General features: G+C 39.4%; 1 protein-coding gene and 1 long non-coding RNA gene across 7 annotated transcripts in view; one reads left to right on the top strand and one right to left on the bottom strand.

Annotated features, from left to right (window-relative positions):
* LOC150068535 (uncharacterized) overlaps positions 1 to 20,738 on the bottom strand; it is a 154,309-nt gene that overhangs the window by 31,492 nt on the left and 102,079 nt on the right. Inside the window, exon 3 of one of the 2 annotated variants that reach the window (XR_016536642.1) lies at positions 12,315 to 12,483. This is a non-coding gene — a long non-coding RNA (uncharacterized LOC150068535). The remainder of the gene's footprint in view (positions 1 to 12,314; positions 12,484 to 20,738) is intronic. The other variant, XR_016536645.1, reaches the window with a different exon arrangement.
* Positions 1 to 20,738, top strand: part of Tnik (TRAF2 and NCK interacting kinase) — a 374,276-nt gene that overhangs the window by 339,342 nt on the left and 14,196 nt on the right. For 3 of the 5 annotated variants that reach the window (XM_090338726.1, XM_090338723.1, XM_090338733.1), the window contains 7 exons: positions 5,638 to 5,767; positions 10,359 to 10,523; positions 12,358 to 12,469; positions 12,662 to 12,748; positions 13,228 to 13,398; positions 15,065 to 15,208; positions 17,283 to 17,417. In XM_090338726.1, coding sequence (XP_090194852.1) covers positions 5,638 to 5,767; positions 10,359 to 10,523; positions 12,358 to 12,469; positions 12,662 to 12,748; positions 13,228 to 13,398; positions 15,065 to 15,208; positions 17,283 to 17,417 — 944 coding nt within the window. The remainder of the gene's footprint in view (positions 1 to 5,637; positions 5,768 to 10,358; positions 10,524 to 12,357; positions 12,470 to 12,661; positions 12,749 to 13,227; positions 13,399 to 15,064; positions 15,209 to 17,282; positions 17,418 to 20,738) is intronic. The other 2 variants (XM_090338732.1, XM_090338731.1) reach the window with 1 other exon arrangement.

Below are 20,738 nucleotides of genomic sequence, written 5' to 3'. Positions count from 1 at the left end.
CACAGTTCAAAGCCAGCCTGGACAGAAAAGTCCATGAGACATTTATTTCCAGTTGAGCACCAAAAAAAGCCAGAAGTAGGGCTGGGATATAGTCAAGGCAAAGCACTTGACTAACAAGCATAACATCCTAGGCTCGATTGGTCCTCAGTACCAAAAAAGACAAGATCAAAAAAAAAAAAAAAAACCCAGAAATGGAGCTGTGGCTCAAGTAGTACAATATTAGCCTTAAAAAAGATCAGGGGCAAGACCTCAGGCCCCAAGGACCTGCATGCATGCGCACATACGCACACACACACATCCGATAGGTCTTGATATTTTGTGTTGAATATTTTGGAGAAAAAAATATTTGTAGCACAAAATTCACTCTAATTGTATACATAAAAGAGCTCAGAAATGCAGCTCTAGCCTTTGAGACAAGGAGCTGTGCATTCCAATAGTAAAAACCATAGCATTTTTCTAGTTTCTTATGTATTGTGTAAGACACAACTTGGAAGACATAACTTTAACTACATTTGTGTTCTCTACTTAGCCAGTTGTACAGAATTGCAACTGCTTTGTGTACAGAAAAAGTGGTAGAAAATAGACTAAAAAGAAGCAAGTGACTAGCTGTAGATTATACACTTATTTGGGACTTTAATAATTAGGAAAAATGAAAGATTTATAGAAAGGAAGAAGAAACCATGTCTACATTGATTTTTATCACATCAAGTGAGCAAAAGAGGCATCCTTCTGCTTCAGTGCCCTCCCCTGCAACCCAGTTCAGATACATGCAGAACAGTGCCACACACAGCCTGGATGAGTTTGTAGGATTACAGGTGTGAGTCATTGACACCTGGCTTGTTCTTTTTTCTTACTCAAGAGCTCTGATTCTGATCCTATTGTTTGCCTCCTGGACTATTGTCCTGTTCCTTTCTCCCCAGAACCTTATCCAGGTAACTTGACTGATTAATGATGCAGACGGGTGACTAGCCTTCCTTCAGACCTCCTTCCTTCAGACCTAGCTCCCTACCACTTCATCTATTTCCAGAAGCCATGACTGCCCAGAACATGTTTCAGCCAAACCAAGCACTATCTGTCCTACAGTGCCTGTCCTTTTTTAATGTTTTCCTTTCTCTGAGATAGTCCTTCCCTCCATCCTTCTTTCTCATTTATGCTCTGCCTTATATTTAAGTACATTTGTGATGCCCTTCTGTTTTGATAAGTTTTCTTCCTAAAACTGAAGAAGTTGGAACCTATTTTATATTCACTTCTCAGTGTCAAACCAAGGACTTTTCGGATAGCAGGTGCTGAACAAGCACATATTGAATTAAGTCAGTACCTCCAAGGAACACTTTGACAAATCCAATTATAGGAAACTGTTCTAAACCTCAGCCTAATAATGGTAAATTTTCTGTAGGTTTCTTTTGAATCAGTAGAGTCTTTTTATTTGTTTTTGTTCTGATTTTTTTAGTATGCTTATAGGATTTTGGACAAGTAATTTTCCTATCCTCGCTCTATTTTGGAAGAACCATATTTAGAACAAAGGATTATCTTAATTGTGAACTGTTTCCACTATTGTTTGACTTCATACAGATTTTAAAAATGCATTTCTCTCATTCTTTATTAATACACTTTGCCTTTTTGGGGGGGGGGGGTCATGGGGCTTGAGCTCAGCCTGAGCACTATCCCTGAGCTCTTCAGCTCAAGGCTACCACCCTACCCTGGAGCCAAGCCCCACTTCTGTTTTCTGACGGTTAATTGGTGATAAGAGTTTCAGGTCGTTTCTGCCTGGACTGGCTTCTGAACCTTCATCCTCAGATCTCAGCCTCCTGAGTATCTAGGACTACAGGCTTGAGCCACCACACCCACCTATACTTGGCTTTTAGAATAATTGTAGATTTACAGAAAAATTTACAGAAAAATTAAGACACTAGTACAAGAAGTCATCTATTATTCCTACCTCCTCTTCCTATTACTAGCATCTTACATTAGTATGGCACATATAACTAATGAGCCAATTCTGGTATATTCTTACTATGATTAGCAAGTAAAAACTATATTCTTAGTTCTTACTGTTCTTATCCTGTCCAAAATCCAATGCAAGCTACCATGTTGCCTTTGATTCTTACCACTCACTTGATCACAAAGGTGGTGATCTCAGGTAGATAGCTAACATAATTCTGAATAAGTAAGTTACTGAGTTTGTCTGAGTATTAGTTTGTAATGGATGATAATTACTTAAAGGTCATAGATATAAGCATGCCAAAAAGATTAGGCAGAGTAAAGCAAAATCCTGGATACCACTTACATTTAGGAAAATTAAAAGATAGAGAAGAAAAGGAAGACCACAGAAAGGCCATCTTAGACAGGAAAGCAAAAGAATGTTCTCAGGCCCTGAAACACTAAGCGCTGAATTTTTACATAAAATTATATATCACAGAGACATGTAAATCTGTTTTGTCATTCATGGTACTTGAACTTAGCGCCTAGGCACTGTCTCTGGGCTTTTGTGCTCAAGGCTACTGCTCTACCATTTGAGCCACACAGCTCATTGGAGCTAAGAGGATTGGGGCAGCTGAGCAGGCACAGTGGCTCACACCTATAATCCTAGCTACCCAGGAGGCTGGATCTGATGATCTGAGGATCGTGGTTCAAAGCCAGCCAAGTCTGTCAGATTCTTATCTCCAATTAACCACTAGAAAACCAGAAGTGGAGCTGTGGCTCAAGGGGTAGAGCAGCAACCTTGAGCTGAAGAGCTCAGTGACAACAACTAGGCCTAGAGTTCAAGTCCCACAACTGAGAAAGGAAAAAAAAAAAAAGAATATCATGGACTCTCCTGCCCAGGCTGGCTTTAAATCTCAATCCTCAGATCTCAGCCTCCTGAGTAGAAAGGATTACAAGTATGAGCCACTGGCTCCCCATGCAATTTTAAACATATAGAAATTTGTGGGAATTTTCCATAATTAGGATAGAATAAATATGTAGAAATGATCCTTTTTTATTATTTTTTTTGCCAGTTCTGGGCTTGAGCTCAGAGCCTGAGCACTATCCTTGGACTTTCTCAAGGCTAGAGCTCTACCACTTGAGCCTCAGCACCACTTCCGGCTTTTTTCTATGTATGTGGGACCGAGGAATTGAACCCGGGTCTTTGTGCATGCTAAGCAAGCACTCTATCACTAGGCCAAACTCCCAGCTCAGAAATGATTTTTTTTAATAATTTTTTTATTGTAATTAGTAAAAGGGTTACATGATATTTGCCAGATAGAAGGTACATTAATTCACATACATTGATACCCTTTCACATGTCTTGGTACCCCTTTCCCTCCCCCCCCAAACCCCCCACCTGTCTTGGTTTTCCCCCCTTCCCTATCAAATTTCAAATATCCAAATACAAATAAATTCAATATGTCAGATAACAAAGTGAGATACTATACCAATATGAGATAACCAATGGACAGCAAAGGAGATGAGAGACAACATAGTACATTAAGGACAACAATCATTCATTATATGGCTTTTGTTTCAATATCCTGGAGGTCCTTTCAATTAGCTTCACATTATATGGCCTTATGTATCAAGATTTTGCTCTATTGCAAATCTCAGAAATGATTCTTAATAGACCAAATTTCCATAGCAGAATATCTTAGCTGTATCTTGAAGAAATTACCATTTTATAAGGAAATTAAATAAAGAAATGTAGATGATTATTTTTATGTATAACAGTTATTGCTAACAGAAGTAAGATAGAACTAACCAGTCAAAACTGTTCACCATAAAAATTTATCATAGGTGAAGTGGCTCTAATTCATAAAATTAAAAGTATAAAAATTGACCCAGAATATACTGTCAGCTTAAAACATTCAACAAAGGTTGAAACAAAGAATGGCTAATACTATAAACTGTAAAACTTGCTACCAACTAATAAATGATACAAAATCAGACCTGCTCAGTAAAATTTAAACTTTTAGAACTGATTTGGAAAACTTGCAGTTGGTAGAGTAATAAACCATAAAAGACTTTGAAAGAACATATGGACCAAAAAAGTGGGGGGTGTACTACTACAAATTTACATGAAAGAGGACACCTATCTGATATTTTTAGTAAAATAATGAAAATGCAAAAATTCAGAAGGAGTTTAACCGAGATATGTAGGAAATTAGTTGAGGGATTTTCTTGCCTAAGTTAGCTCTAAAGTAAAAATACTGTTTTGCCAATTCCATCTGTATTCACATGTTCCTTATTAATCAGAACCTTGTCAGGATTTTTAAAGAAAAAGACCAAACTAATTCCCCAACTTTTGGACTTCATGGGACTGTCTACAGCAGTCCCATTCCTGCCTGTGAAGCATCATCCTAGACTATTCCCAGATTCAAGCTGCCCCTGCCAGTGGAAAAGAATGCCTAATTGATGAAGAGGGAAAGAGACCCCCCAGTCCTGCAAGGACCTTCACAAATACTTCATGTACTGACTTTATTAGCTTTGCATCATCTTGTCTCAAACAAGAAATTAAGACAACTAAAGACAAAGAAAATTAAACTTCAAATAAAAGTGAACAACAAAAATAATATTTTTAAGAACAATGCAGGGGCATTGCCTAGTGACTGTATGCTCGCCGAGCATGCACAAAGCCCTGGGTTTGATTCCTCAATACCACATACTAAAAAAGAAAAAAATGAAGTGGTGCTGAGGCTCAAGTGGTACAATGCTAGCCTTGAGAAAACCTGGGGAAAGTACAAGCCCCAGTAGTAGCAAAAAGAAAAAAAAATTACTTTCCCCATCTCTGGAACATTACTAATGGCTCCTTTCTGAGACTGACATATGGACAGTTGAAATACTTCTTTGAGGTGATATGGTTCAAAATGCATTGTACTTATAAGCTGATAAGATGAGCTCGTGCCTCATGCCTATAATCCTAGCTATTCAGGATGCTGAAACAGACATAGCACTAGCAACACATGGGGTAAATACAGAGGGTTTTTTTCCCCTAATGCCAACAGTCTTGTTTATGGGTATCCCCCAATGAACCAGCATGAGTCTTTATAAATAGCACAAAGCTCATTTAACTAGTGATTACTTTCTATGTTCCTGCTATGTGCAGACTTTCTGTTGGGTGTTGGATATATATTGATGAGTAGAGGCAAGAATCTTACCCCACCCCCAAACATCTGCTCTCATGATAGAGAAAATTAGATAAAGAATTACACATTCTGATGACAACTACTGAAGAAAAGAGAGAAAAGGGGCTGCTGGGATGAAAAATAGAAAATGAGAGACAGCTTCTCAGAGAAAGTATGTTATATTAAAGGAAATGACTGAGAGGGAGCAGTCCAGAGTTGGGGTGATAAAGTGTTCCAGGCAGAGGGAAGAACAGGTAAGAGTGTGTGCTCATCAAGGAAGGAGGTGGAGCAGGGGTGTAGGGGGAGGTCACATAGAGTCTGGAAACCTTTGTGCTGGCTTTAGCATGTTTCTCCATATTCTTGGCCAGGTTGAAAGAGAAGCTAGAGAAATGTAATCCCAGTCCAGTCAGTCAACTCAATATGGAGTGTACTGAAGTATACACTTAAAAACACATGATAACATGACCACTTTTAATACAGTCATAATAATTGGTATACCTTAAATTCAGCTTGCCATTGATACTATTCTTTCCCACCTTAGACCAACAGGAGCTCCAGGGAGCAATGAGCAGTACAACGTGGGTGTGGTGGGGACCCATGGGCTGGAGACCTCTCACACTGACACTTTCAGCAGCAGTCTTTCAAGAGAAGGAACCTTGATGATTAGAGAGGTAAGTTGCTTTAACAACTGGGAAGACCACACATTTCTTAAGTGGCTTTTGTATTCATGCTTTCCTGGGAATGCTGACAATAAGCATGGAGACAGGCATTGGGGGTGGGGTATAAGAAATCTGGGTATCTAAATGGTTGAGTGATTTTGTCTGCTGCCTTCTTTGCTGAATCTTTCTAAGCTTTTTCAATGTGACTTAATTACATTAATCCAAAAATTTTAGTAGGAGCTATGCAAACTGAAATATAAAATTTGAGCCTGAGGATATAAAACTGGCAGACCCAGATGTTCCCTACAATAGGAAAGGAGAAATGAGTTATCTCTGAATAGCACCAGGGTTTTGTTAGCCTTCTCTTTCAGTGGTTTATCCTTGTGGATTTCATGGTAAAAATGCTAGGGAGCTCTGAGAATTCATTAAATTAACGCTTGAAAAAAAAATTAGTTGACAGTGGAACACGTAGGTTTACTTGAAAGTACATAGTAGCAGCCAGGCAAAGTGGCTCACGCCTGTGATCCTAGCTACTCAAGAGGCTGAGATCTGAGGATCATGCTTCAAAGCCAACCCAGGCACTAAAGACCACTGTGTGACTCTTATCTCCAATTAACCATCAGAAAAACCAGAAGTGGCACTATGGCTCAAGGGGTAGGGTGGTAGCCTTGAGCTGAAGAGCTCAGGGACAGTGCCCAGGCCCAGAGTTCAAGCCCCACGACAGGGGTGAGGGGAGGTGGGGGGGGGCAGAAAAGAAAAAGTACATAGTAGCATTTTGGGTAATTGTTTATTTTTGGCCAGTCCTGGGACTTGGACTCAGGATCTGAGCACTGTCCTTGGGCATTCTTCAAGCCTAGTGCTCTACCACTTGAGCCACAGCAACACCACTTCTGGCTTTTTCTGTGTATGTGGTACCAAGGAATTGAACCCAGGTCTTTGTGCATGCAAGGCAAGCACTCTACCACTAGGCCATGCTTTTCACCCTGAATAACTGTTTTTGTTTTTGTTTTTTAAAGTCTAGGAACGTTGTTTCATGTGGTGGGAGGCACTGTTCCCCTTGACCTGTCATTCTAGCAGGTAGAGCTCCCTTCTGTACACAAGAAGGACTCCAATAGGAATCTATTCTCATTTTATCATCATCTTGCAAGTTTGAAAGGAAAATGACTAGTAACTTTATGAAAATGTTATCTGACTTCTCCATCTGTTTTATCATCTATAAAATTTTACAAATAATAGCATATGAGTTCTCAGATGGCTGAGAACATTTAAATGAGCTACTTCATAGTTTCAAGTATTCAATACATAGTGACTTTTTTCACTCTATAAACTGAATTTTCCTTTTACGTCTTATCAAAAAGACTCTTTCCTCTGAAACTTAGACATGTCATCTACGATTCCCTCTTTTCTCCCAGGGTAGAGTTGGGAAACCCCAAGAACAGACTTCGCTCTCCAAAGAGGCATGGGGCATCTCACCTTTATAGGGAAAAAGGGAACTGTAGTTTTGAGATGAATAAAGCCTTTGAAATAATGATCAGCAGTGGGGCTATCTAACTAGACTAATTCACAAAGCAACTTTTGCTAGAATTTCATTTATAGCCTTGTTGAATGTTTCAAGTAAGCTTTAAAGAATCTTTTCACATATGCCTTGAATGAAAAATGGACTTGGCTCCCGGTGTTGATATGGTAGCCTGCTAGTGTATAAACCTCTTAGTGTGGTGAATGGATCATTTCATACCTTCAGTGAGTACAGCTTGCCACTTGAGAAGCATGAGGAAGGATGTTCTGGAGTGAGTTATTTAAATCTATATAAAAGTCTCTAATTCTTAATGTGGTTTAAAATCCGCCTAACTCTTTATGACAAGACGGTAGCTCCAAATAAGCATTTAGAACTACACTTCCAGTGCTACTAGCCATAGCAGATGGTTCTGCATTATTCAGAGCCTTGTAGTATTCTAAGATGGCAATCAATCATGTTAAAATTACACCCACCAGTATCTAACGTAAGTTTGGTCTTTTGAGAGACCCTCAGATCATTTCATTCACTCAGTTCACAAGTTATGTCTCTGCTGTATTCTAGTTCAGCTTCTAGTAGAAACTGACCTCAGTTTCTCAAGCCTCATATTAAATTTTTTAAGAAATCTGATCTCAATGTAACAGTGACATTCATAATACAGTATGTTGGAAATGTACTCGACAACTTGGGAGGGGGTGGGAAGAGGAAACGTGGGAGTAAAAATGAAAGAAGGCGTAACAATGTTTAAGAAGTAATGTACTCACTAGCTTAGAAATGTAACTGTAACCCCTCTATACATTACTCTGATAAGGAAAGGCACTTAAAAGAAAACCCACTTTAAAATTAAAAAAAATAATTGGAATAAGGAGAACTTTAAAAAAAAAAAATCTGGTCTCGACTCAGGTACCCACTCCTGGTCCAATCCATGTGGCCAAGAGTATAACATTATAGGACTATACTTCCATGCAGAATACAAGGGCTCTTCCTCCAGACAGTTCAGGTTTGAATAGTCCCCAGTGATGAGTTCTCTCAAGTAGTTTTCAATTTCTTGTGTCAACCACCAGTACCCAACAGGAGTTATTATCGAAAAGGGGACAAGTGCTGGTAAGGATGTGGAGAAATGTGAGGATGAGAGATGTGAGACATCAGCAGCCAGCCCACTTATACAATCTTTGCCATTGTATTCACAATAGACAAGAAATAGAAGCAACTTACATCATGTGATGACTAGACAAAGAAAATGTGGTACATATACACACTTAAATACTACTCAGACCTAAAAGAAACACTTGGGAGGGGTGGGGAGAGAGAAGTGGGGGAAAAAAAAACATGAAAAGTGGCATCAATGTGTGAGAAGTAATGCACCTACTACCTGGTGAATGTAACTGTAACCCCTCTATACATTACCCTGACAATAAAAGTGTTTAATTCTTTTTTTAAAAAAAAATTATCACTTGCAACAAGAATGGAACTAGAGATCATTCTGTAGGGTAAAATAAGTCAGACACAGATGTACAAGTACCTCATGATCACACTCATGTGAAATCTAAAATTTCATAGAAGAGTGGAATGATGGTTACAAAAGTTTGAGAAGGGGATTTGTTGGCATCCCTCTCAGACGCATACATGGTGGGCGACGGAGCCCACGAGTAATAGACTCCGGAGACCAGGACTCTCGGTGCAGGTCTAAGTTTATTCTACAAAACGTGCTTGCTAAACACAGATCAAGCAGTCGCAGCCACGTCATCAAATAGGGATGACTGTCAGCCAATGGTGTCCTGAGACACGCCCCACTTGCTCCAGGTGAGTGGGGCCAGGTGCCCTCTAGCTCCTGACTGCTTGCAGTCACATACACACACTGTGTGTGTACATGATTAAGGGCAGATAGCAGGTTACTCCTACAGGGATTAGAGGGGAGATGAAGAAAGATTGGACAATGTACACTGCGGTACAGTTAGGTGGAAATCAAGAAAGGTAAGTGCTAGTCACTCTTACAGTGTGGATACTGCCTTTTGAAGACCAGAGTTATCTGTTAATTTTGCCCTACTACTTTGGAAGCAGGCTGTGCTCCTGAGCAGTGCTTTCTAAACATACTAGGTTGTGTAACCTTATTAGTAAATGCTCTAGAGCAAACAGCACATACAGTGTAGTCCTACACAATGTAGAGCATATACATTATAGAATAAGGAGGCCAAGATCTGAAGATCACAGCTCAAAGCCATCCTGGGCAGGAAGGCTCATGAAACTCTTATCTCCAGTTCACCACCAAAAAGCCAGAAGTGGAACTGTGGCTCAAGTGGTAGAATGCTAGCCTTGAGGATTAAAAGCTCAGAGACAGTGCCCAGTCTTTGAGTTCAAGCTCCAGGACAGGCTATCAGCAGTATTTGAAATGCTTCCTTAGTCGTGATGACTTCATTTCTTTACTGTCTACATCACAAAACATAATACTTACTTATTGAGACATCAAACATTAATGACAATGGTCTTCTAGATGAGCTGATTAATCATTGTTTGGCCTTGTGGAAGACAAAGAGCTCTGTGGCTTGTGTATCATTTTTGTATTTTCTTTGAATATAATTGTGGATTATTAATATTACTTCATGCCAGTGTTCTTTTCAGTAATATTTTTGATTATCCATGTTCATTATCCATTTTTGAGTTTCATTGTAACTTGGCAATGTACTCTGTAAGTCCAATTAACTGGTAGCAATATAGTCTGTAAATCCAAGTAATTGGTAGTGTGCATATACACTCAGACATGTTGCCATTGCAGAAGAGAAGCATGCCAGTATGGGCTGTACTCAGCCCTCTCCCCTGTTGCATCCGTATATTCCCTCAGGGTATATACCTCCTATATCAAATGGGATTCCCAAGTGTCTCTCATTCAGGAGCATATGACATCAGGACCAATCTATACATAGTAGAAAAACTTAATGTGCTCATTTCTTAGCTAAAATACAAATTTGAGTGTTAGCATCCCACACCCCAATTAGTTAGCTTTGAGTCCCTGTACCTACAGTGTGTGAGGGGCATGCTGCTCTTAGCCTTTTCCTCCTTCACTCAAGGTCCCTGTGTGTTATTGTCCTTTAGACAGCTGGAGAGAAGAAGCGATCTGGCCACACTGACAGCAATGGCTTTGCTGGTCACATCAACCTCCCAGACCTGGTACAGCAGAGCCATTCCCCAGCTGGGACCCCAACGGAAGGCCTGGGGCGTGTTTCTTCCCATTCCCAGGAAATGGACTCAGGGAGTGAGGTAAGTGCTGGGCACGGAGGTTCTGTTTTCCTTAATGGGTTCTAAACTCTACTACTTCCAAGAGGAGACCTCTCCCAACTCCTGATATGTTTTTAAATGGTTGCCATGTACAGCTGCTTATGAAATTACTCAAATAGAAAAATCATACATATAGAACAGTGAAAAGTTCTCAGACACCATCTGGGCCAGTGGAGGTTCTGAAGCTCAGATAGGTTAGTAACTTGGCTAATTAAAGTAAAGCTGTTCATGATAGAGCCTGGACCAGAACTTGGGCTTCCTGCGATAGAAACTGTTACATGTTAAGATTTCAAGGCCAACCAGTTGAGATTCATACTCAAAACTGAGTAAGACTAAACTGATAGGTTCTTGCTCCAAATTACATAAAAATGGTCTCAGGAAAGAAACTGAATGAGCATAATCAGCCAAAGCTTACAGATGTCATTCACTAGATAAATTCAAGAGCATGGTTATGTTTCATGATTGGTCCCATGAATCACACATTAAGCCCTACATGTATGTACACTATTGTTTTTATTTTGCTTACAAGATACACTTTGGATACCTCCAAAAAAGGGGGCCTATTAGAATATACAGCAGTCTATAATAGCTTTGTGCTGTGGGGGCAGACATTTTCTGACTAAACACCTTCAGTACCAAGGATGCTCTCCCAAGATGGAGCTTTGATTCTAATTCTGCTGCTGCCCCCACTGTAAGTGGGAAGATGAGTATCAGTCCCACCTTCCTCAAAAACTTCTAAAAATCAATGGAAAGAATACATGCAAAGTGCTGTCTTTGGGAGGGATACTCTTATGGAGAAAATGAGCTTTATTTCAAAAGCTGGAGGGAAAATCAAACTAAATCAGACTGGATCTTTGTGGTGGTCTCCTTATATGTTTAGAGGTGTTAGAATGTTGATTGTCCTTCTTCTGATTTTGTACTGAAGATCTGCAATAAAATTTAAAACCCTTAAAGCCATTTATTTTCCCCCAAGAGCAGTTATTAAGTTCACTATAGATTGTTTTAACAACATCCCAAACACATCAGTGGAGGCTGGGAATAAGGCTTAGTGGTACTGTGCTTGCCTAGCATGCATGAAGCCCCGGGTTTGATTCCTCAGTAGCACAAATACAGGAAAAGCTAGAAGTGGTGCTGTGGCTCAGGTGGTAGAATGCCAGCCTTGAGCACAGACAGGCTCAGGGATAAAGCCCAAGCCCTGAGTTCAAGCACCATGACTGGGGAAAAAAAAACAATCAGTGAAACCAAAGGAATAAAGGTAACAAAATGGTTATTGCAACTCTTAGACCAAATATTGTGACATAAAGCCCTGTTAATGAGTTCATTGTTCCCAAGTCTAGTTCTGACTTCATGCCCTCGATGTTATCCAAGCCATTGAGATTCATTTTTTAAGTACACTCTCAAAAGGTACTGCCCTTAATGTTTTCATGAAATCCCCAAATAAAACATGTAAATATTAGCTCTTGCTGTTCTTAGGACCATTTGATCAATGTGCAACTGCTTTTGCTTATATGTAGAGATAAATTCTACCACCTCAAAGACTTTACAGATATTAAGATGCTATTTGTTGCTCCAAATGTAATTTTCTTGCCTGTAACTCTTGCAACTCTGATAACCGATGAAGGCCTAGCAATGCACTGGAGCTGGGGAATAACCAGGACCAGGTGCAGAGAGGCACATGCTTTGACTAGAGAGCTGGACTATGAAGCTGCATAGATCAAGGAGTCTGTAACCATTATAAAGCTTGAGCAAAATATTATTAGCATCAATTTGTACCTGCAGTGTTTGTCTTCTCTTCTTCATCTCCTTTATTTATTAGTATGGCATGGGCAGCAGCAGTAAAGCCTCCTTCACTCCGTTTGTGGACCCCCGAGTATACCAGACGTCTCCCACTGATGAAGATGAAGAGGATGAAGAGTCATCAGCTGCCGGTAAGCAAGAAGGCCTAAATGTAGTAGTAACACATTTCTTTGTTGTAAGGCCTGGTCAAAAAATTCATTAATTCAACAGTTAAGCCATTTAATGAGTAGATCCTGACTTAGAAATTTGTTTTAGGAATTCCACAATAATAATAATTCCCTTTTCCTTACTCTTCCCCATCTTTTCTGTTTTGCTTCTGGTAGGAACCCAGAAGTATCCAGGGACACTAAGAAAAGCTGTTCCTCAGCGATCTCCGAACTTACCACAAATTTCCCAAAAACAATTTCTGGGTACAATGCGATTATGCTGAAATGTGTGTTAAGTTGTGTTGAACTCTGTGTAGTTCCCATCACAAAGGTCTGGCTGACTTAGAATAGTCTTGCTTTCTGGCCTTCTGCAACTCACTAATCATTAAAGTCAGTTTAGGCCAACTTTTCAATTGTTAATGTATAATTTCAAAAAGGAAATCTTCCTTGCATCTATCTGCAGGAGGTAGAGATGGCCTATTTGATCTACTGAGATTAATATTAATTTTCTAAACCCTCCAAGTACTAGCTATAGATGTTTTTCTAATTAAGAAAATACTACTGCTGTTACTGACATGCTCTATCCTATTAAAAGGCATAAAATGCAGCTGTAGAGTTTCTGCACCTCTAATACACTTTAATATACACTAAACCAAAAGAAATCATAGCATTTAAATGATCCTTTTCCTTGTTTCCCTTATCTTTTAGAATGCTACTGACTTCTCTGGTTCTTTTTCTCAAAGCTCTGTTTACTAGCGAACTCCTTAGGCAAGAACAGGCCAAACTCAATGAAGCAAGGAAGATTTCAGTGGTAAACGTAAACCCAACCAATATTCGGCCTCATAGTGACACACCGGAAATCAGAAAATACAAGAAACGATTCAACTCAGAAATACTTTGTGCAGCCTTGTGGGGTATGTTTAGTGCTTTTTTTCATTCATTAACTCTGAAACAGGAAAATTATGTGTATCTCAGTGTTAGAGACCCAGCTCAACATGAACACTGATAAGCTAAAGTCAACAAAGGAACTAACCACCACTTACTACAAACCCACTATCTGTATAGCACTCACGTTCTGTCTCTGATCCTTACCATATCCTGCAAGGGAAATAATGGCTCTTACCTTTGTTTCACAGATACAGAACCAGTCTGCCATATTTTAGTGACTTACCAAAGCCATCCTATCAGCAATAAACAACAACAGAAAAAAAAATTGGAAAAAAAATAATGAGGAATCCCTTTTAGTTCAAAACATCACTTTGTGGTTCTTGTGAAAAAGATCTCAGTGTAGGTGTGATGATATTCTACAGAGTCCTGGGTCTGTATTACTGGTAACACTATGGACAGATCAGATATAGCCTATCTGTAGCCATCTAAAATACCAGGCTTGCATTGGGCACCATAATTGTAACGGGTAAAATCACTTGAAATGTCAGAGGGGAAGATTATAGAGCCTGAAAATCGTTTCATGAGATGTGATGGCTCTCTCTTAGGGAAAAAGGACTTAAAACACAATGACCACCATTAATTTTGAAAAGGTTGGTATGTGCACAAAAGAGCAAACTAGAAGAGTTAAATGTTCATGCACCTCTTGATGTCTGTACTTGGCAATGGGTAGATAATAGCTATCCAGACAGTCATTTGTCATAGATCACTGTATGACAGGTGGGCTAGGTTAGAATTAGATACCTGAGAAGTCTCCTAAGTCAGCCTTTCTGTGATTCTTAGCCCACACACCTTCTCTTGAACCTAACAGAACACAGCCATAAAGGTACAGGATATAAGAGTTTAGTGTGAGAATGAAGGTCTTTTCTTCTGATAAAGTATAAAAATGGGAACATGATCAAACATTGAATGTGCAGGCTAATGTCCCAAAAATCATTGCATGAATAGGTATGGAATGGGTGGGGTGTGAACCTTGGAAAGGAGAGAAGTAGGATATAAACAGAGTCAAATAAATTTTCAGGCACCAGTGGCTCATGCCTATAATCCTAGATACTTGGAGTTGAGACTAGTATCTGAAGATTATTGTTTGAAGCGAGCCCAGTCAGGAAAGTCCATGAAACTCATATCTTCAGTTAACCAGCAAGAAGGTAGCTGCATGTGGAGCTGTGGCTCAAGTGGAGAATGCTAGCCTTGATCAAAAAAAACTCAGGGACAGTAACTAGGCGCAGAGTGGGAGAGAAAGAGGAAAGAAGGGAGGGAAGGAGAGTGAAGAAAGAAAAGGTAGGAAAAGGGACATAAGGGAAGAATGAGAAAGAAAGGTTTCAGAAAGCCAATAAATGCAAATTGTGTTAACTTCAAAGCTCTGCCTAAGGCTGCTCGTGGCAGGCATTATGCTAGATAGTAAATGGCTAACACTTCATAAAAGAAAACTAATTCCATTAGAGTGACAGTGGCTTAATTAGTGTCAGAGTTTCTATTTCTACACTCACTACCATATTATCACTAGCCCATTAGTTGAATTCACAAGAAACAAGTTTATTAGGGCTTCAGGGAAGCCCAAACACAAAAAAAGGTTAAAGAGTTAAAGGCTACAAAGAGCCCACCTTAACCTTAATTTAAACCCTAAACTTGCAGGTGTAAACCTTCTGGTAGGAACTGAAAATGGCCTAATGCTTTTGGACAGAAGTGGGCAAGGAAAAGTCTATAACCTGATCAACCGGAGGCGATTTCAGCAGATGGATGTGCTTGAAGGACTAAATGTTCTTGTGACAATATCAGGTAGGTTACTATATTGACCTAGTTCTCCAGGTGTTTGGAGGTAGGAAGGATCATCTCTTGTTTCTGAAGAAATAAATGTAAGCTCTGTCCTTCTATCCCACAATAAATTATAGCACTGTGGCTAGATTTTATCATACACATTTGGAATCTGTGAGGGTGGGGCTCAAATATCAACAGTGTTTATAGCAGGGCTCATTATGCAGCCTTAACTGCACAGGCAACATGAGGGCTTCTGGGCTGAACGTTAAAGGAAGTCTAACATTCCAGCTCTAGTAACTTCTATTTTAAGAAAATGTCCTCACTTGCCTCTTTATTGTACCTTTCCATTGAATGAATATTATCATCCTCAAGTAAAGGTTAGCTAAGTAAACCCTTTTTGCATTGTGATTTGAGTTTAATTCTATGGGGTCTTTTGTTCCGGCTAATTGCTTTCTTGATTACTATACTACCAAATCAAAACTGAAAACACACATCTGCCAGTCATCTACCCAAAGTGGAAATGCTACCAGAAAATTCATGTTCAGACTTCATTATACTGTTACTGACACGTCCTAATTCTTAAGAGTCTGTTTTCCTCTTATCTAAAGGCACAGATGTGGAAAAGAAAAATTGAAAATGGAAGCAAAAGATCCTTGAATTGCCCTTCGACTGATAGCACTATAGAAAGGAGAACACAATAGCTCTGCTGTTCCTCCTAGTTATCGTGAACATCACAACATGCTCTAGGCTTCAGTTACAAAAATGAATAATGGCATGCCGTTCCTATAGTTACCAGTTCTGAATCAACCCTTCTGTTACAACAATATGCAATGCTTTAAGTAGTTCTCTTCAAGAAGGTATCACCACATCTGTAAAATTTAAAACATCTTTAAAGCCAAAGAGATTTCAAAGGAAAATAAATATCCAAGAACTTAACCACAATTCTATATCTCTCATTACTGAAGGACCAATGGATATCTGTTATCTTCTCTGGAACCCAGATAATACAATGTATTACATTTTTCTCCTTGGATACTCTTCCATACTCTCTAGATGACTTATCTTATGAATTTTTTTGTCACTTGTGGGACTTGAACTCTAGGCCTAGATGTTGTCCTTAAGCTCTTCAGCTCAAGGCTACTTCCCTACCTACCCTTTGCGACACAGCACCACTTCCAGTTTTCTGGTGGTTAGTTGGAGATAAGAGTCTCATGGACTTTTTAGTACCCAGGATGGCTTTAAATCTCGATCCTCAGATCTTAGCCTACTGAGATCTAGAATTACAGATGTGAACCACCACTAATGAATTCTATAGTACAAGCCACCTTATCTTCTTTTCCAAATTTACGTTTTTCTTTCCTGTTTTTATTGTATATTTTCAGTGACCTGAGCATCACAAATTTGTCCAGTATCAGGTTGAGTCCGTAAATGCCTTCATTATATGCCTTTCTCTGTCACCTTTAAAAATTTTAGTTTAAAAAAAAAGTAGGGCTGGGAGTGTAGTCTAGTGGTAGCATGCTTGCCTAGCATGTACAAAGCTCTGGGTTTGATTCCTAGGTACCATATACACAGAAAAAGCTGGAAGCAGTGCTGTGGTTCAAGTGGTAGAACACTAGCCTTGAGAAGCTCAAAGACAATGCCCAGGCCCTAAATTCAAGCCCCAGGATGGGCCAAAAAACCCCTTTTTAACGATCCATAGCTGTCATCTTTAAAAATAGAGCAAAGGGAAGGTTCAGTATAGCTACCTGCTGTTGGGCTAGAGGGTGAAGAAGAGAGAGACACAACAATACCTTCTATCCTCACTGTCAACACTTCTTAACACTGGGAAGAGAGGATAATAGCAGCTTGTTCAGTTAAGAAGCCACTAGAAGCTAAAGACATTGTAGCGCTAAAATAACACTAGTTCCCTGATTTGGACAAAACACTAGAAGTTATTTTAACCACAAGCCTTAGTGAACAGAACTCTTGGATGAAGTGCTAGAACAATGGCTGTATTACTCTCACATACACACAAAGGTAAATGAAATAAAGATTCAAAAGGAGATGGGAAAACCCTAACAGGATGTTGAAGTTAAATCCCTATGTGTTTTGACAGGAAAGAAAAATAAGCTACGTGTCTACTATCTTTCATGGTTAAGAAATAGAATACTGCACAATGACCCAGAAGTGGAAAAGAAGCAAGGCTGGATCACTGTTGGAGATTTGGAAGGCTGTATACATTACAAAGTTGGTAAGTCTTACCACAAAGGGCTACAAATTTTCATTATGGTTTTGTTTTCCTTTTTTGTGTGTGCCAGTCCTAGGGCTTGAACTCAGGGCCTGGGCACTCTCCTTGAGCTTGTTTTGCTCAGGGCTAGCACTATGCCACTTGAGCCACAGCACAACTTCTGACTTTTTCTGTGTATGTGGTACCAAGGAATCAAATCCAGGACTTCGTATGTACTAGGCAAGCACTTTACCACTAGAGCACATTCCTAGCCCTAATTTTTGTTTTCTAACTAACGTTTATGTGTAAACAATGTAAGATATTGGGATGGGAGTTTGCCCTAGATAAGATATTGCTAGAACCTTAGATATATTTGAATTATGTTGAAGTTCACAGAATGTTAGGAAGCATAGGTGTGACTCAAGTAGTAGAGCAACTTGAGTGAAAAGTTCAGCAGAGGGGCCCGGAGTTTGGCCTAGTGGTTGAGTGCTTGCCTAGCATGCACGAAGATCCGGGTTCAATTCCTGGGTACCACATACATAGAAAAAAGCCAGAAGTGGTGCTGAGGCTCAAGTGGTAGAGCTCTAGCCTTGAGAAAGTCCAAGGACAGTGCTCAGGCCCTGAGCTCAAGCCCAGGACTGGCAAAAAAAAAAAAAAAAAAAAAAGTTCAGCAGAAGGCTGAGTTCAAGCTCCAGTCCTGACAAATCCCTACTTACAAGATCAAAGAGAGAGACAGATGGAGGAAACAACATAGGCTGGCAAAAAAGAAATGTCTAAGAAATAAACAAGAATATAGGAATACTGAAGATTAAGAAAGAAGGGATTACACCAAGTACTTCAACATAATAGCTTTTGAAATAAAAATAAATCAAAAGAGCCAGGCACCAGTGGCTCATGCTTGTAATCCTAGCTACTCAGGAGGCTGAGATCTGAGGATCACAGCTCAAAACTATCCTGGACACCAAAGTCTGTGAGACTCTTATCTCCAATTAACCACCAGAAAACTGGAAGTGAAGTCGTTCTGTAGCACAAAGTGGTAGAGCCTTGAGCTGAAGAGCTTAAGTACAGTGCCTAGGCCCAGAGTTGAAGCTTCACAACTGAAAATAAAATAAGCTGCCATCAATAGTGGTACAGGCCAGTAATCAACAAGAAGGATGAGGCTGGAGGATCTTGGGTTCAAGGCCAGCCTGAGCTGCACCTTTAAAAGCCTAGCACCAGTGGCTTACCCCTATAATTCTAGCTGCTTGGGAAATTCAGATCTACGGATCACTGTTTGAAACCAACCCATATAGGAAAAGTCTATCTGACTCTTACTTCCAATTAACTACAAAATGCTGGAAGTGGAGCTGTGGCTCAAGTGGTAGCCTTCAGCAAAAATGCTCAGCTCAGAGATAGCACCCAGGCTCCAAGTTCAGCCCAGTAGCAATGCATATACGGATTTTTTTTTTAATTCTTCCTGAAATCCCAGGTAAAACAATTCTCTAATTCACAAGATGACACAGACATAGTATTTCATGACCCAAGAAATGAGAAGTTCCTAAATCTTTCAGATTATAAGTTTATAGACAATAGGCTCAGAATCAGAAGAGCTTGGGCCTCTTCAACAGTTACACTAAAAGCTTAGAAAATGGACCACAAGAAAGACCTTCAAATTTCCAAAAGCAAAATTATTGCCAACTTGTATTTTACAACCCATAAACTAATAGTTACAGTTCCCTGTGCAGGGGGGGTGGGGGAGGGGGAAAGCAATAACCAACAGAGGGAGAGAGAGAGAGAGAGAGAGAGAGAGAGAGAGAGAGAGAGAGAGAGAGAGAGAGAGAGAGAGAGAGAAGAAAGAGTAAGGTTGACCGATTGATTACAAGGAACTGACTCAGTTATGATGATTGAGATGTCCCACAATCTATAGATAAGCAGACACAGTCAGAAGGCTAAAGATCGAAGAAGTGTTGATTGAAAGCCAGGAAAGACTTAATGCCTCAGCCTCTTTGTTCTATTTTTTTTTTTCATTTGACCAGGTAAAGCCCACTCATCCCAGACTGTTACCCAGTGTAGTAATTTGAAAGTTACTCTGATCCAGAAGCACCCTCATAGACAAGATTTGAACAATTATTTAGACATTCTGTGGCCCTATAAAATTAAAACAAAATTAACCATTAAACTATCAAACCATCCAGCAATTTTGAATGAGGACATGTTTAGGCCTTCAGGGTCTTAAATTTTTTGCACTTTGGTTACCATCTACCAGAGGTCTCCTGGTAGATGGGAGAAAAACCTAGCAATCCTGGAAAATGTTAAATACTCCCCAATAATGGCAAAAGGAACATGGGATTGTGCTACAAGCCTATAGAGAAATTAGTCCTAGCAGAACAAGACAATGCAGAGTATGAAGGTACCTCTAAGAAAAAATATGATGTGAAATAGATTCCTGTTGTGTTTGACTATGCCTGAAGGATGTTTCCTAGCAGAAAGGTTCTATATACTTAGAGATGCAAAGAAAGCAGGTAAGAGAAAAAAATGAGAAAACAAAATAATATAATCATGGTATATACTGTGCAAATAGCTGAAAACAGGAGTAATTTGTGTGTTCTTCATTGCTTTAATCAAAAATTTATATTGGCAGAATGAAGGAAAAACTTGTATATATGAAAAAAGGTTAAGGGAAAAGGAGACATAAGTAATTTTCATAATGTGGAGTAATAGATAGCAATAGTAGTAGTAGATAATGTCTACAACTTAAAAGAAAATAAAGGCACAGAATCCACATATTCTTTAGAAACATGTCAAGAAACGTAGTTCAAAGAGTTGCTCACAGGACGAACTAAGACGGGAGTTTATTTTTTCATAAGCCTTATAGAACTATTTGGTAATTAAAAAATGTGCCCATAAAATGATCATTTTAGAACTAATAAAACTGAGATAGTATCTGCAAATTTTCAAAATGTTTCCTGGGTAAAATTCAATAGTTCATACAAAAAAATGGTAATAAAGGACTCATAGAGGAGCTTCAGAGAACTCCCTTCCAAAGGTGCTGTGATGAGATTATCAGTACAGCATGGGCACATGTGAAACCACAGCAGGCAATGAGGTTTACTAGTCATATGTATTACATGACAGTTTAACCAACAGACAGAACATGACATATTGAAGTGTGCTCCAAAAGCAAGAATCCAGTCCTTTACCTTGCTCTGTCTTGACAAAAACTGAGTATGTCATCTGCCAATGAAAGAGGAGACTATTCTGCAATGGTTTCTACATTCCTTCCCTCTGAGTTTGTTCTAAGAGACTAAGGTTTGCCAAAAGGAAACTCCATGCAGTTTAAGAGGCGAAGATTTATTAAGAGATGGA

Source organism: Megascapheus bottae, chromosome 1 (genome assembly GCF_031878675.1).
Source record: "Megascapheus bottae isolate mThoBot1 chromosome 1, mThoBot2.hap1, whole genome shotgun sequence".
In the NCBI taxonomy this organism is placed as follows: Eukaryota; Metazoa; Chordata; class Mammalia; order Rodentia; family Geomyidae; genus Megascapheus; species Megascapheus bottae.
This window is presented reverse-complemented; position numbering and strand designations above follow the sequence as displayed.